General features: G+C 38.8%; 1 protein-coding gene across 5 annotated transcripts in view; it reads left to right on the top strand.

The window, feature by feature from the left end:
* THSD7B (thrombospondin type 1 domain containing 7B) overlaps window positions 1-17,539 on the top strand; it is a 378,906-nt gene that overhangs the window by 265,746 nt on the left and 95,621 nt on the right. For all 5 annotated transcript variants that reach the window (XM_068195171.1, XM_068195173.1, XM_068195169.1 and 2 more), the window contains exon 14: window positions 17,062-17,256. In XM_068195171.1, the coding sequence (XP_068051272.1) occupies window positions 17,062-17,256 (195 nt within the window). The remainder of the gene's footprint in view (window positions 1-17,061; window positions 17,257-17,539) is intronic.

The following is a 17,539-nucleotide window of genomic DNA, read 5'->3' as shown; positions in this document are numbered from 1 at the left end:
AATTATTGAGTAAAGTTTCTTTCAATAATTAAGAGCTAATACTCACTGTGAATATTAGCATCCCAAATGTCAGAGCTCATCAATATGGCTTACCAGAAATCTTCAAGCACAAGATTTTTTGAAGAAGTGTCATGCTACAAAGGTGTAAAAGGAATCCTGATGTCATGCTTGTTGACTCTGAATTTGTATATTAATGTTACTCCAATTGCTTTATGTCTGCAGTAGAGGTTTTAGACATGAGATTTCAATTTCAGAATAAATGAATAACCTTGAATCAAACTGTCTTTCAAAATTCCCTGCACCTGTCTTTCAAGCAGGTGCACTAAAGTGACAGAACAGTAACTGGAAGTGACAGGGATGCTTATGAAGTGCTTGCACTTGTGAGAATACAGCAGGTGTCTGTGAACTGGTCGATATTACATTTGCTTTGGGTGTCCAGTGGTGCTCCTTTCTGCTGGCACAGTTTCTAAATATGTTCAGAAATATTAAAAATTCTGAGTGATGTGTTTAGCACTTTCTAAACTGAGTCTGATGATTGCAGTAGTAATACTTCCAAACATTTTTCCTGTTGGAAACAACCCTTCTCCACTTCCCTTATTGTCATCAATTTGTTTCTGAAGAGACTCAGGAGAAGATTCCGTTTTCTTTATTTATAATAAATCAAGTGAAACTTCATCCAAAAAATTGGAATTCCCCTGGAATAAAATTACTACACAAGAAAAAGCCATCTCTATACCTTGATGGCAATAGATAGTAATGAAAAATATGTCACCTTCTAACAAAGATTTTTCTAAAGTCAATTTTTTTGCTGGCAGCTGCTGGTTTTACCAGGTGCTTGCATCATTTATTAAAGGATTGCTGATATTGGCTTTGTGAAATAAGGAAAGTTTTGAATAATATATTCTGGTATTTGATAGAGTTCTCCTGAAGCAGAGTATTTTGTAGTGTTAAATCTGGATCTTGGTTGTGAAGCCTTGTAGCAAATGTTACTTTTTACCGCTTTTCTGATCAATTCAGGCCAGTACTATTGTTTCTTTTTGACAGTTCACTGAAGTTTCAGCCCTGCAATCATATATTTGTTTTCTTTGATGTGCCCCAAGGTGATTGAAGTTATATCTTTCCTACTGTCTTTTAGATATCAACTTTCTGTATCTTAGTTTTTATCCCTTTTAGGTCTTTGTGTAGGGAGAGGAAGTGCCTGAACTTGAGGTATTGCAGTATGAGGGGATCTTACCAAGCTATTAAAATGTGATAGGCTTGTCCAAGGCCATCTACTCCAGCCTGTGTTTAATTCAGGGTGAAGATCAGCACATCCTCGGGGGATGTGGGACGTGCCGGGCGGCGCTCCAGCTGCGCCTGGGACACGCGGCCTTCCCCAGCCACTGCCCTCGCTGCCCACGGGCCTTTGCAGCCACTTATTTATTCCTTGTGCTCCTGGAGGGCAGCTTCATTATAGGCACTTAACAGCATTTGAGAAAATCAAGTGTAAATAGGCCTGCAGAAGTGAGCAGCTACTGCAGACATGAGCTCTTGAGGGCGTTTGGGGAATTGTCTCTTCTGTTGCATTTTAACCCCAGAACAGAGGTTGTGGTCACAGACATTCCCTGTTCAGGGCACGGTGGAGAATTTGTGAGACTGATGCCACAGGTTTTAGCTTTTACAGTTTTCAGATTCTGTACTGCTTTAGTATGTAGTTCTGAGCTTCATATTAGGGGATGGTGAGCTCTCTTCACAGGTAGACAAAACAATTCCTTCTCTAGTTGGGGACCAAGGGCAAGTGATCCAGATCTCAGGCCCAAGGGCACAAACAATGTGGACTGAAGAGAGAAAAACAAGCAGGATGGGACTTCATAACCTAAAGCTATAACTGGACAAATAACTCCAATATGCAAATGGACCAAAACTCACAAAAGTGTAAGACCCTGTGACTGGTCATGCATTTTGTGACCATTTTGTGTTCACCTTGGGTGTAGCCCTGGCTGGGCTCTTACACTGCCCAAGGTGGATCCATTGAGGCCTCCTAATAAATCCCTACTTTATTCTTTAGCTCCATCTAGTCTCTGTTCTAGTTCAGCCTTCACAAGGCATCAGGACAGATCAGAACTGCCCTGTTGGTGACGAGTTGCTTTGACCAGTAGGTGCTTTTTCAGTACCTTTTTGCAATGTTTATTTGGTGGAGCACACAAAAAGCAGTGCAGAACTCAATCCTGTGAGATTGGATGGGTTTCATGTTGGCCACGTTGCTGATGTAGTTGCATGTGAGCAAAGCTCCAAACACACGGGGACAAATTTGTGCTTTATAGATAAATACATACCTTCAGTGCCTGGTTTCATAGAGTACAATTTTTCCTGTAATCTAAGCACATCTCATGATAATTAACTTCTGTGGTGTGTGAAAAGTAGAGCTACATCAGTTCTGTGGCATGGTGAGATGGATTGCTTCCTCTCTGTTCATCACAATGATTAATTGTAGCGTTTATAGGAAGATGGCTGCTTTTTTATTAATTTTTGGGTTTAAATTATATATCTGGCCCCTTGTTAAAGCTTATTTAAATGTTAATACTCTGCAAATCTGATATAAAAGCATAAACTTTGTAATTGTAATACTTTGATGAGAAACAGGGCAAAATGTGTCTGCTCAAATTGTCTTATTTGAAGCCTTTCAAAGATGCCTTTCCTTGTTAGATGAATTTCACAGGTAACTATAAATACTGGAGGCAACTATGAAAGAAATGTAGAAGGATTATGGAGTTTAATTTGACCCTAATTGCTGGTGTTTCCAAGGGGCAGACTTAATAATAATGAAACATATTAGCAATTTGCAGTTGGTTCTGTGGTTTTGCAAGTATTACATTTTTGCTATGAATGAAATAATCACCTAATGTGTTTCCAGAAGTTAAATACACTTAGTTCTTGGGCTATATTTGAATAAAATTTGATTATATGCTTTGTGGAATGTAAATGTTCAGGCTTGCAGTGGAATAAGTGATGGGTACACGAGTACAGCTGTCAAATAGGTTGATGAGGGGAGCCCAATGATCCTGTTGTATTTTCTCCCAGTGCAGTCATCGTTGTCTTCCATTACTTGCAAACGAGTTAATGCGTTCTATAGATGGAATTCAGCCACGGGTTTTTATTGCTGTTGAGTTTGCACAGTCAGAATGGCAGAGGCAAAAGAAATGATGTGTGGAGAGTATTGAGCAGAAGTCTGAAACTTGGGTGAAGTTGCAGAAGGAGTGAACAGAATTTAGCTTACTATTTAAAAATCTTTCTAGGTTGCTCAACTCATATTGATTAAATGATAAACAAAGTACTTTTTTGAAATCTCAGTTAACTGGCATAAACACCCTGATTGAATTATGCTGCAAACAGAACACTATAAGGGAAAATGTCTTTGCCAGTTACAGTTATAGCTTTTTTTTTAAGATTTCTTATTAAAAATTTCATCTCAGAGTTTGCTCAGAAGATAAACTAGACTCAACAAAGAAGCTAATGCAAAAATAAGCTATTGCAGTGGCATCAATGAACAGATACAATAAGCAAATAAGCAATTTGCAGATAGAGAGTCAACATCCCATGAAATGTTTATAAAGGTAATATTTAAGATCTCATAAAATCAAATTGTATTCGGATACAATAACAAAATTCAGTAATAAAACAGTGGTGAATAGTCAGAGATTATCATAAAGCAAAAGGCTATATTCCATTTCAGAGATTTTCTTTAGTGCTAAGCATTCTATGTGTTTTTATGTCAACTCCACCCAATCTTTGCATACCCAGTTACTCCTGGTTAGAGTGTGCACATCCGAATCAAACTCCTGAAGGCATGTGCTTTTTAGTGCAATGTAATTTAATTACTAAGGAAGTCATTTAGGATTCACGGTGCTGAGCATTTTTAGGATTTGTCCTCAAGGAAACCAACTATTCTAAAATAAGGCCATTGTTCTTTTTGTTTCACTGTGTCCATAAACCTAGTATAGAAAGTTGATGTGTTTAATTTTTCCTGTTTTAGGTATAGCTGTCCCTATTGGATGATTATTTGTGCCAAAGTTTTTGTGCAAATAAAAAATGAGCTGGTGTTCACCTCTGACGCATCGAGATTGGTTCCTTTAAGTTTGCTAGAGCCAGGATCCATTAGAACAGACACTTTTGGAATAGCTGGTGTATCCTTGCTAGCTCTTTCCCTGTGAGGAAATCCACTCCCAGGAATGCAGCTGTCCTGGGCTGGGAAGGGTGGTGAGAGCCTGGGCCAGGTTTTGAGGGGGTGGGTGGGAGAGTGGAGGGTGTCTGGTTTTTGCCAGGACATTTGCAGGAGGGTCCTTTGTTACCTTTAATGCCTGTTGCTAATACTGATTTTGCATGTTTGTGCTGCAGCCTTCTGTTAATCCACAGGAACCTGACCTAATTTTCACCTCTTTTGTTGTTGTTGTAGTTCCAAGGGCAGTGAATAGCTTTTGGCTGAGCTCAGCTGATCTCTCATACTCCAGATTATCCCCATTGTGGTTGTGCCCATTCCCTCACAGAAGAGCTTTCACTTTGGCTTTTCTCTTTTTTTTTTTTTTCTGAGCTGCACCTTTATTCAGTTTTCTTTTCCCTGCCAGCCCAGCCTTCCAGCATGCCTTACTTAGTTTTAATGCAAATGTGTTTATATGAATATGTTTGTCTACCTGCCCATCCCAGCTATTCCCCATTGGTTCCTTCTCATGGCTTATGTGCTATGCTGAGTAGAATTTACTGTCTCACACCAAATTTTACCAGTCATTCTCTACAAATTGTTTCAAAGATTGAAAAGATGTAAAGTTTATGGATAAAATACATTTCACCATGATTTCATGCCCTTCTAGAAGTGCTGTACCCCCTTATGCTACTATTCCAGTCATGTGAATTCACCTGTTAAATATTGGCTGGTGAAACCAACAGGGTTTCACCCCAAAATACATATTAATGTGATAACTGTGTAAAAAATTTCAGTCTGTTTTTAAGTAAATATATTGATATTGTGGCAACTCAGTGATCTGAGATGAACTGTGATGTGAAGATGATGGAGGAGCCATCAGAGTTTGGGAGAGGGATTTAGGTGTCTCACCTGGCACTGCCTCTGTATTTCACAGTGTGGGTGTATTGGGCAGCCTGTGGGGGACAAAAATTGGGTCCCACCCTTTTTATTTCCTCATGTAAGTTGCTCTGAGAAGAGTTGTTTAATGCTGGTAGCAGGTGACTGCTGTTTATTCAGTGTTTTTGTAGGTGTAGCAGATTTTTGGTTGATAAAGAATAATTTGATTTTGGGAGGTGATTCTATATAATGTGTTTGTTTGAGGTTGTTGCTGAAGACTCACACTTCAGCTGTAATGGAAAGTGTATTAAACTGCATTTTAAACAAGTACAATAGAAAGGTAGATAAGCATTTGAAACGTTAAACATTTCCTCACTTCTTCACAATCTTTGCTCATCCTTTTGCTATGAGAGAACTACCAATCTTACATCTTTTAACTTAGATGTAACCCATGTCCTTACTTCCAGTGAACACTTGTGTTTTTAGAATAATTTTATGTAACAGTGTGAAACAAGCTGTTGTTATATGGGACAATGTAAGATACAAGAATCTGTTCAAAGCACCATATGAATCTCAGGGTTTTTCTATGTTTTTACTTTATTGGAAAACATGGGAGTTTCATCAAGGCTTCTCATTTATTGATAGACACATCAGTGTTGGTGGCTTATCTTTTTTTTCGTATTATTAGAAAAAATTGCATTTACTAAGTTAAGCAGAGAAAGAGATTACATCCTGTGTATGTAGTTTATACAAGTACACAATTCTCATCACCACCAGGAGATAATGTGCTTTGGGGTGGAGCTTTTTAAGCTTCACTGTATTTTTACAGTTGTATGAGTACCAAGAACAGTGGGTTAATAGCTAAAATAGCCATTTTTTTCATTCCTTTATGATTTTCAACAACTAGAGGAAAACTTTTTTTTTCCATCTTGATGTAATCAGTAACTCTGCCAATACTACTTTCAATACCTTTTCTTTACCTTTAGACAAAGTCCAAATTTGTGTGTGTTAACCATACACCTTCAATGTGTGGTATTTAATTTAATTCAGGATTATTCTTTTACTTTAGACCCTTACATGGAAGGCTGTGAGGATGTCTTTGGTTCACACACCTAATGCTTTATGAGACAAAAAGTAATTCAGTCTCTGTAGTCACTGTGCTACGTAATGACTGAGTCATAATTTTTGAATTGACAGTCAACATATATTAAATCAGATCATCTATTTGAATCAGTAGTATTTCATAAACTATAGCTGACAGTTTATTATGTTATCTGGGAGAACTCCTTTCTTCTTTCATGTTGCCTCAGAACTAATACCCATACAACTGAACCTTTGGTAGAAGTCAAGGTCACAGCTTTGGAATAAAGTTATATATGGGAATTGCCTGTCTTCAGTTGAAAAGGTGAGTAAATCAAAAGTACTGATACGGTAATCTGCAGTGTGTTCTCTTGCATTTTATTGAAACAAAATGATAGGAAGTTTTCTTGACTTTTAAAAACTGGTCTTGGTGAAACTTTCTTTAGAAAGCATATTAATAAACCTATTTCAAAATAACCTTAAAAAATAAATTTTAAAAAATCAAGAATGACAGTAAATTATAAGATGTGTATCTATGTATCTTGATGCCAGATCACACAACGTTTCTGGAATGACAGGAGTCAGGAGCTCGAGGGTGTGATCCTCTCTGGGTGGAAGAGGTGTGCTTGGAGTTGAGCAAGGGGCTGCTGGATGCTCCCAGCCTGTCAGGCTCCAGTTCCCGTTCAGATTCTTTATTCTTTTTCTGTGTTTCATCCTTTCTACTGCTGGGTTTTTCGCTGAAATTTTGAACTGTGGGCAAAATGGTTTTCAAAAATTGGCTCTTGTTCCATTCCTTCTTACCCCCCTTTTTTTTTAGTACACATCAATGAGATCTGTTGATGTGAGGTGAAGAGTCAGTAAAATAAAAATCAAAGTTGCCTCCGAGGATCCTCCTCTTCCTTACTTGTTGATTCAAACTTTCCAGTTTAATCAATTTCTCTCTTATTCCTTGTTGGCACCAACCTTATAGGCCTGAATGAAGGCAATGGTTTTCATTGCTTATAGTATGTTGTTGCTAAATTGTTCATTAATTTGCAGTGAAGAACTCATATATCAAACACACACAATGTCCATACTTCCCCATTAGTGCTGCCTTGATCTGTTGAAAAGCAGTATTACATTCAAAGGGTGTTTTTGGGGGGGTGGTGGGCGATGAAAAAATATCTTAAATTGCAAGTTGTTTTTTTTTTTTTTTCTGAAATGAATTATGCATTATTCCAAGTAGGTGAAGACCGTGGATGAAATACTGGCATTTAATAATGTAATGCCAGAACCTCCTGGCATAAAGTTCAGTAGCTAGACCAATATTTAAACTGTTGAGCAATGTTATTGCTCTACTAAACCTCATCACTTCGCATTTCTCTCTGCAAGACCTGCTATTGCCTCAGGCTGTAAATGGAAGATGAGATTTTATTATAAGTCTCCTGGATTAGGTACACAGGAACCACACTGGTTGACACTAGCTTTGATATATACGAGCAAAAGTTTATATAGTCATTTTTGCTGTGTTTCCATTCTAAAACTTAATTAACTGATAAGATATAACCCTGGAGCGTGGGCCTTCAGACAGGACAAAACAAAGGTTTAGAGAGAAATTGAGACAAAGGTCTGATGCAATGAATGATGGAGGAAAGGCAAAATGCCAGTGCAGTAGCTCAGAGAATGTCTCACTTCTGAGTAGCTGTACAATCTGAATTTATTTGCCTGTGCCATGTCAAACTTGCTCATAGAAACAAATTACTATGAATTCCTGCTATGCTGTATTTATACTTTCATTATAGCAACAGCAAGAGTTGTTCTCCCAAGTACAGCACGTTTGTAGGGAAAATTCCCTTTCCTCTGGGCTTCTGATGAATTAAAAAGCTGCTATTTACTGTTTCTTTGAAATACACAGTTAAAATACCAAATATCAGTTCTCGCTTCTGAAAAGGAAGTGTGATGTGAATCTTGATGGATTTTCAAAGTATTCAGCTGGTTTTGCATTGAATTTTATTTCCTAAATAACTTGTTCTAAAATGGAAGAAATAATTACCGTTTGGGAAGTTTTGGAAGTCCCTCTGGTTATGTCCCCTTGTTTCTGAGGGTCATGGTAGTGCTGGGCATGACTGGAGACAGAATTTGTTCCCTCTTCATCGAAGGAAGGGTCAGATGTTCCTCTGGGCTTTGTGTCACTGGGGCAGCCTCAGGTCTGGGTCTGCTCCTCAGTGATGCCCTCCCTGGCTGGGTCCTGCCTCTCCGGAGGGGAGCACAGCCCCTGCTGCTGCTGTGTGTGGACAGGGCTGTGAGGGGAATTTCTGCTCTTACAGGAGCTGGAAGCTGATGATAAATCCTTGTGGCCCAGCCACTCTCAAATGAGCATGTGAGGTAAATGTGGGCCCGCTGTTGTTGCAGTGGCACACTGTGAATAGCCACCTCCGCTTCTACAAAACTTTATTCCAATTTAATTTCCAAAGATGACCTTCCCCTGCTTTAAGTGCTCCTCAATTTGAACCTCTGATCTTGTAATGATGGTTGGCGGAAACATTCTGCATCAAGAAAGATTCACACAGAGAGCAATTTTATGGGAGAAACTGCTCTGAGCTCCAACAAAGATGAACAAAACTTCACAGGTGAAAGGAGGGTATAAGCTGAGAGTCTAACTGGTGATTTATTATAGCCAAGATTAAAATGATTTGTACTGGAAAGACTGTAATAAAAGAAAATGCAGCATAGTGCATAGTGCAGTGTCCCAGGCTGTGGTTGCCTGGAATGAAGATTACTAGTCCTAATAATCTTTCAGCAGGGTAGGAACTATTCCTGGGTCTGATGCAATTTATGTTCTCTTGTATTTTTTTTCCATTTGATTGCTTTTTTTCAGTTAAGTAAGCCATCAATTATATTATCTGTACCAATGGTAAAAGAATCATGATAGAGAACTTTCTGTGTCCAAATGTTGCATCTGCTATACATGAATAATCCTATTGTGGTCAGTGTTTGGATTGTGTAATTTCTTTAGAAACAAATTCTTGCAAACAAATGCTTTATTCATAAAAGAATCATTAAAAAGAAAATATAATAGGATCTGTTGTTTTCCTGTAGAAATAATTGTATTTTCCCATTGTTGCAGCAGTAATGCAATCTGCTTTATAACCCCTTCAATTATAAAAACTTAGTGAAAATTCAAGATGAGTAGCAGCAGGCAAATAAGAAATGTTTCTATTTTTTCTGCCCATAAGAAAGGAAGAGAAGATCATTGCATGAAAATCACAAAGTCCTGTAAGGTATCTCCCTTTGCATCTTCTCTGATCTTCTGCCTTGTTTTTAAGAGACTAGAAGGAAAAAACAAATAGTCCCTTTAGATCTGTTAGCTTCAAAAGAGAAGTAAAAAGGAATGTACTGGCAGTGAGAATGGTCTGAACAGCAAACCTGGGGGAAGATGGGTGTAATTATTTTTATTATTTTTAAGAGGCAAAGATATTGGATCTGCTTCATTCACACATGAAAAAGTTCATTTAGCACGAGCCAGGGGAAATACCACTCCTAATACTTATGGAAATCAGGATCTTTTGTATGCCCAGTTTAGAAATACAGCCTTCTTGGACTGTTTGTCTCTCCTGGGGGATTGGGGTGTCTTTTTTTATTATTTTTATTTATTTTTTTTTTTTTTTACTGCTGAAGAGTGGATTCACTGACGTAGGGTTTCCAAAAAACACTTTTCCCCTGCACAGTAGGAATATTGGGGAAAAAGTAGGAAAAGCCATTCTGGATGGATAGTTTATATATTATGTATATATGTATGGAGCTCCCACACGTTAGAGTATGACTTTGCGCTTCCTGGGATTCCAGTCTGCCTACTTAGTTTTCCCACGGGGTAAATCTCCTGAAAACCCTCAAACATTTCATTTTTCAAGGCTGTGGGAGGGAAATTTTTCACATTCTCTTTCTGCCTCTCTTACCTTTAATCTAAAAACAGTGTCTTTACTGTACTTACACTGTGCTGACCCTTGAATCTCAAGTCCAGTATCTTTATTTTTCTCTCATGAGGTGGACAATATTGTATGATGGCCGAAAGATACTTAATTTAGATAACATGAATTATTTGAGTACGCATTTTTATTAGTTTCAGTCAAATAATTTCAGTTGCATTATCAGTTTTAGACTGGAGATGAGTAGCCAGACTTCAGACCTCAAAGCATTTAGTATTCTTATCTGTTTTTTATGGTAGAAAAGTGATAGTTAGAGTGGAAAGTTTTATGCAGGACCATATATACAAAATCCACTGGCATTTCAGAAAACTTTGAGAGCACTTTCCATGAGGGGAATGTAGATTAGGATGAGTTGAAAAGCTGTTGAAGGGCCTGTGTGTCCCAGTAGCTTTAGCTGCTGGTCCTGAGCAAGGGGGCAAGAGCAGTGTGAGTCTGGAATACCAAAGTGAGAAGAGCCAGAGCTGGGCAATGGGGAGCTGAGGAGGAAAGCTGGACTCAAGTCTTGAGGTGTTACCTTGGACCATCATATTTTAAATCTAATTTTGAGGCGGTTGTGAATATGTGGATGTGTTAGTGTTGTGTTCTGGATTAAGTATCTGTGCTTCACTGCAAAGGAAGTCAGTGCTTGCTTAATCAGCTAGGTAATTTTCCAACTTCAGTTACTAGAAATACTGTAATGTTGTGTTTGTTTTCCATTTTCTCTCTCTCTCTCTCTTGTGTTATTTGGCATATTTGATTCTCTGTATTTACTGTCATCTCAATGCATGTATTTATAGCAGGATGGCTTAGTCTTATTTTCAAGTTGTGCAATAAATAATTCATCTTAAATATAACTTGCTGATAGGTGCTACAATGAAATTGAACTCGAGTAATTTTGGTAATTGTGGGCCACAGAAGGAGGGAAAAAATTAACATGTTTTTGTATTTTATGTTCTCTGAAAGGAGCATAATTTCTATCATTAATCATCTAATGCACTTCCATTGATTTTCTTTTTAATAGAAAATGAAAGTAAAAGCAATTCAAAAGGTATAATAATGTTTGGGGGAAAGGGAAAAATTGTGAAAGATTCTTTAGACTGATTGCATAATGTAGAAGCATTCAGATTGCAGCTGTTCTCTGGACAAAGTAAATTTGAAACATTAAAAACTCATATTATTTTGCCTTCCTGGCCAGACAGAGTCTAAACCACTTAGAATACGAAAACACTTGTATAGAAATAGTGCTTAACATTAATATATCAATCCTGTGTTCTGCCTTCAGTGTGTGGGTGGGAGCAGGAACGGGCTTTACAGCAGTGTACTTCTCTCCTGCTCCTCCTCAAACAGTGGGCAGTTGTGGTTCACAGAAGAGCAAAAATAACACCTCAAGTCAAACAGCTTGGCAGAATTGACATGTGCAGCTCAGCTCTTACAGCAGTTCAGATCCTGTATTCCAAACCAAATAATTGATTACCTCATCCATGAGTATCAAATTAGAATTGCACTCTGAGGAGTTACTTTAGATGGAACAGAGGTGAGTCCAGTTGAAGGCACTGAATGGTGCTGGAGGTGCCCTCCCACCTTGCTGGCCCTCAGCTGCAGCTGGAACTGCTTCTGAGGCTTCTGTGCCTACGTTAACCCCACGTCTTGCTGCAGAGAGAAACCAGCCCAAAGAGCAGCTACAACATGGACCTTTAGCTTGAGAAGGATGTTCACAGTTTTGCATGCTGTTTTCCCTCCCTTCTAATTCTATCCCAAACTTTTCCCCTTTCCCATTACAATCTCTTCTCCATGCTAATGCTCTGCACCTGACTTTTCTGCCCATTTCTTCCCTGACCCCTTTTCGTGCAAATCATTTCAGTTGCTTTCCTTTATCTTTCAGTTGGTATTTACCATCTTAATTGCATCCCAAGCTCATCTCGGGCTCCCCTTGTTTGTTGGTTGGGATCTGTGTTTATTCAGCGCTCTGTTTGCGTGGTGGCATTTGTCAGCCCTCTAGCACTTCTGTCAATATCATTAATAATTATAGAATGGGAAGCTGGTGACCTCAGAGACAGTTTTCCTGCTGAATAACTAGTTGTCCCAGCTCTTCCTCAGTTATTTGTATGAGATCTGTGTCTGTGATGTCCTTCCTGGCATCATTTGTTCTTTTCCTCAGACTTAATGGTTATCTGATGGTGTGTTTCTGTAAGTCCAGACTTTGGACACACTTCATGGCAGGGAGTGCTGCCATCCAAGGAGGCTGCCACAGGGATGGAGTTAAGTGTATAATTATGTCCTTATAGAATCAGGACTTTAAACTTCAACCTGAGACTCGGCAGAGCCTTATGTCTTCTATTATGTCTGCTTCTGGCCTGCTGTAATTAGGGGTTGCATTAACATATCAATAATAGTGTAAATGTTCCACCTGGGATTCTGAAGAAACTTGTTGTAAGTATGAAGGAGCATCAATGTAGAAAATAAATGAGGTCATCATGAGTTATGAGACTATACTTAAGAGTGAGTAAATCTAGACCATTATAGTATTTTATTCTTTAATTTTCTAATATATTATCCCTTAACTTCTTTTTCACTTACCAATAGTGATATGTGTAAGCAATGATGTGTTATTACATTGAAGGATACCAAGAATAATTATGCAACAGAAGTGAGGATTTTTCTGAACAAGAGGGTAAACAGCTATATTAAAAGAATTGCTTTGACTTTACATGCTGGCTTTGATTTTTCAACAATTCTTAGGATTTGAAGACAGGGAAGATTATGACCTTATTTTGCCTACACCTCTTGGCATTAAAGCTCTTGTCTAGCCTCATAGCTCATCCTATTGTTCCTGTATTAATTCCAGTCATTTCATTTGCACTACTGCATAGCTTTAGTTTTAGTGTTTGGCCTGAGTGTACCTTCCTGGAATTATCAGTCATGGTTTTCAGATGTTCTAATGACATTTAATTCCAGAGTTTTGAAAACACTAATTTACTTTTCTCAAATTGAAAGTGCCATGGTACAATATAATTTTACTGGTTCATAGTTGGTACTCTCAGTCTTTACCTTTTTACCCTTTGGAATCTGTTGGAATGCATTTTTAAAGGAGAATTGATTGTAACTTTGGTAAATGAATATGATTACAGAGGCTGTCTGTAATTGGATTTTTACTTAAGAGGAATTAAATTTATGTTATGTTTCCTTATTGGAGGCAATGCTGTGCCTGTACTATTTCATTCTCAATACAATTCCTTTTGTTAGGATCATCTCCAATGCTCTTAAGTCAGGCATGAGCACCTGAGTCCCCTCAGTTTGATTCTGACACCCTGCTTTGGTGATGATGTCACATCATCCAAGGATGCCTTCAGTGCCTTTGCAATCTGACAGTGTACAAACATTTGATTTCACCATCTAAAAGCTTATAGGAGAAGTGTCTGTTATTTACTTTCAATTTAGGAGAAATGTAGTTACAGAAAATGTAGCTCCCATATGCTAGTGTGTGCCATATGCTGAGATGCTGGCACACAGACACGCTCTTGTGGGTGGGAATGCAAAACCAGAAGACAGAGACTGTCACACTGAATATCCCCTTAGCAGTCTTTGCTCAGTCTCCTGGCAGGGCCCTGTAGCAGCAGAAAGGGAAATTTGCTCCTCAAGCTCTACACTTAACACTTGATTTAAGCCTTGAAGCAAAGCAGTTGCATCTGCAGCTATTTGCATTGCTCATATTAATTGCTGTGTTGTGTTGGCACCTTCACAGGTGCATCCACACAATGTGCTAAACAATTCCAGCCCTTCCCTGAAAAGAAGTTATTTTCTTAAACCTCTTAAACCTGGCTGCTTTTCAGTTTAACTCATGATCTCATGTTTATCATTACAGGAGAAAGCGTTTTGGTTTTTATTTTTTTTTTGTGACAGCAGTTCTGTTTATATCAGTGGAATTGCATTAAAATGTCATGCCATAGTTTGGCCCCAAGTGTTTAAATCCAGTTTGATGGGGTTGACTAGTGGTAATAAAAAAGAATAGCAGGAGTTCAAGAGGAAATCCTGCATCTCCTCTCTTTGTGGGAATCACTGTTATAATTTGAAAGCCTTTATCTGAAAGTGTCCAATTATTAGCTGTTTTAGTCATATGTTTGTGTCCATTTTAAATGCTGCAGAGATGGTAGAAATCACACATGATGCCTAGGAGGGATTTGTTACTCTGATTTTTTTTCTCAGTGCATAGGACTGCAAATGGTCTGCATTTGCTCTCTGGGGCTATCCCACTTGAAAAAACAAAAGAAATGTTGACATAACAGAAATAGCTTTGCGGTATGAGTTTATTTAAAACCATTGTGACAGAACTGAGGATTAAGGGGAAATATTTTTTATGCAGCATAAACCACATGTGAGCCAAACCAATCAGTAGTTTGAAACCACTGAGGATAAATAATTTTACTTTCCTGAAGGTTCACTGAAAACAAATTTCTCTCATTTTCTTTCCAGAAGTGCCTGTATATGAAAATATTTTTCTCTTAGAAGTTAAAGCTAAGTAAACTGAAGGTTTGTAGGAAGCAGAAATGAGGGAATTGGTTCCTGGTGGAACCACTGGAGTTGGGTCCATCATCTCTGCTGCTTTCTGCCTGCCCCTTCCCAGTCTGTTCAAATGCCCTAATGGGCTTTTGCTTTATCATTTTGTTTATTTTAGCAGTTCATGCAGCTCATCTCAAGCCAGGTTTTAAACGTGTAGCAAGAGTCACAGGAGATCCTCCTCCTCCCCTCCTTTAGGTGTTATGTCTCTTATCAGAGTTTACATTAAATATTCTTTTCAGCCCCTTCTTGTCTCCATGCTTATACATATCTAATCCACTTTATTATTTGTTATTTTTATTCAACTTTCCTCTCTCATGTTTCCATTGTCAGTAATTTCTTTAAGCTCCATACTCTCTGTCAAATATTTACCCTGATTTCATATGTCCTCCTGTATATATATATACATCCATTTTAGCATCCAAATAGGCTCAGTGAACTTGGTGAATTATTTGTGTGCTTTAAATTGTGGCCATTTGTGCAGAAGCTGGGGCGCTTAGACAATAACTGATCACAGCAGTGGGGTGTCTGGCTTGACATTGATACCTAGAACTTCCACCACTTGTACTGACATCATTGATAGTGTCAGGAATGAGCTGTGCTTTTCTGCCAGCTCCCAGTGAGCGTTGCAGTGGGGTGGTTTGCTCTGGAATCACAATTCCTGCTGTGTGGGGCTGGCACTGGAGGATGATGTTCATGTCCCTGCCAGCTGCTGTCGTGGTGCTGAGGAGATGCTCTGCATCCCCTTGGCCACACCTCTCGTGGTCACAGCTGTGTGGCCAAACCTGGGGTGTCCTTGCTGGAGGTAATGAGGCTGCACAGACCTTGGGCACCAGAGTCTCTGACTTGTTTAACCTTCCTGAAGAGGGCAATTACACCGTGTCCCCATGCAGAGCGGTGACCTCTGTCCCATAATGAGGAGGGGAGGGCTCACAGTTGGAGTTGGGAGCTAGGAAGGGTCACAGGACTGGAAGTGAAAGGCAAGGATCAGCAATTTAGAGGTGGTTATTAATATGCTGATTTGCTGTCACTTGAGTCTAAAGAGACGTTTAACAATTGCTTGCCTTTTGCATGCTCTTCAAAATGCTGGTTTTCTCCATAGAATCTAATTACATTTTAATAAGATGTTTTTTTATTTCCAGGTGATTGCTAACCCATTCCTTTCTCCCATACAGTGCTGTAGTTAAAACCCAAAAAATCATGTGTATTCATTGCAGAGTTACACCCCAGTAAATCCTTTAACTGTAAGAAAACAGAGTTCTTTTTACCTTTCTTTTCATGCAGTCTTACTCACATTAAATGCTGGCAACAAGGAAAATATATGCAGTCTCAAAAACCTGAATTATTTAGCAATTGTCATAAAATAATATCACAGGTTGTTAAAGCTAAATAATAAAATCTGTATTAAATAACTTCATCTTTAGTAGCTTTATGATACAATGTGTGGACTTGCCTAGAATCAGAGAGCTCAACTTGACTAAAATCTCATGGCCAAATTCAGTTCATTACTCTGTCCCTGAGTTTATTACCTTAATCAAGTCATGACCTGCCTTTGCTTTGTTTAACCTACACTGGGTGATATAAATAGCCTATAATCTTGGAGGTTTTATGAGAATTAATTATTATTAATGAAAGGAAAGACTCCGTGATGTGCAGGCTATTTTTATTTATTGTAATTACTTACTATTAATTCACTGAATTTTTTAAGTTTTATCCTAGGCTTCCTGTGACTCAGATTCATACATTAAATACTTTTGTTCTGTGTCGTGGCTATACAGTACCAATATCCACCATGAAAAATTAATTATTACTTCTAAAAAAGAACAACAGACAAAGTGGGAGAGTATGAGAGGTATCACAATATTTAGGGGGCTCAATGTGGAGGGGCCAGACCTGGTACTTGCACCTTGCTGAAAGAAGCATTTAGCTGTAGCATCTGCTCAGTCATTCCCTTCATCTGAAATATGGAAAAATGATGGTTTTGGAAAAAGAAGCTTTCTTTTATAGTTTTTAGGGGCTTTTTTTTTTACCCCTTTAAAGCAGTTTCAATTCCATGAGTAGTAAGTGAATCCTGGCCTCAGCCAAGTATGTTTTCTGACAAATGACCACAGTCTTACCTGTTTTCTTGCTTGGTTGTACAATGTATCATTGGTTGAATTGTCCCCACAACCTTTAAAATGACTGCTTCCTTGAGAATATTAGGTTTATATCATCATTTAGATAACACACTGGTCAAGTAAGAACATGTCTTTATGGTTTTGTGAAACTTCGCTGAGTGACACATGAACAATGCCCTAAAACCAAATCAGCTTTATCCTGTTAATCCAGGGGAGAGAATCTCACGCAGAGCACCAGGACTGACTGCCCAGAGTGTGATACAATATACATTTATATATGAGAACATAAGGACTTCTGTCCCCTTGCTTGCAGCTGTGACGTGCCTGTCAGAGCAGGGTGGCCCTGCCGCCGTCGGGGACTGCGTGCGGTGGGCAGGAGCGATGCCAGCCCTCGTCCAGGAGTGCCTCATTCCCTGCAAGGATGACTGCACTTTCACCCCCTGGACTAAATTCACAGCCTGCTCCTCTGACTGTGACACAACCAGGAGCAGGAGGCGGTCACTCACAGGTACAATCTTTTACACTATTTGTCTGATTGGGAATATTGCCTCTAGAGTGTTGGAGTGGTGGGAAAATCCAGACAGAACATCCTTAATGGTTTTTCATCTGGCACTGATCATTGCCAGCCTTATACACATTCCAGTACAAGAGCAGTGCAGAAAAACTCGCTGGTGGGAAGGTTTTTGATGTAAAACAAATGAAACAGTGACCAGGCTTTGTGCAAGTTTATCTGACCTATCAACCTGGGAAGCATGCAGAAAATACATATACAGGAGTACAAATCAGTGTGA

Source organism: Anomalospiza imberbis, chromosome 7 (assembly GCF_031753505.1).
Source record: "Anomalospiza imberbis isolate Cuckoo-Finch-1a 21T00152 chromosome 7, ASM3175350v1, whole genome shotgun sequence".
In the NCBI taxonomy this organism is placed as follows: domain Eukaryota; kingdom Metazoa; phylum Chordata; class Aves; order Passeriformes; family Viduidae; genus Anomalospiza; species Anomalospiza imberbis.
Note: the sequence above shows the minus strand (reverse complement) of the source record. Positions and strands in the feature narration are given on the sequence as shown.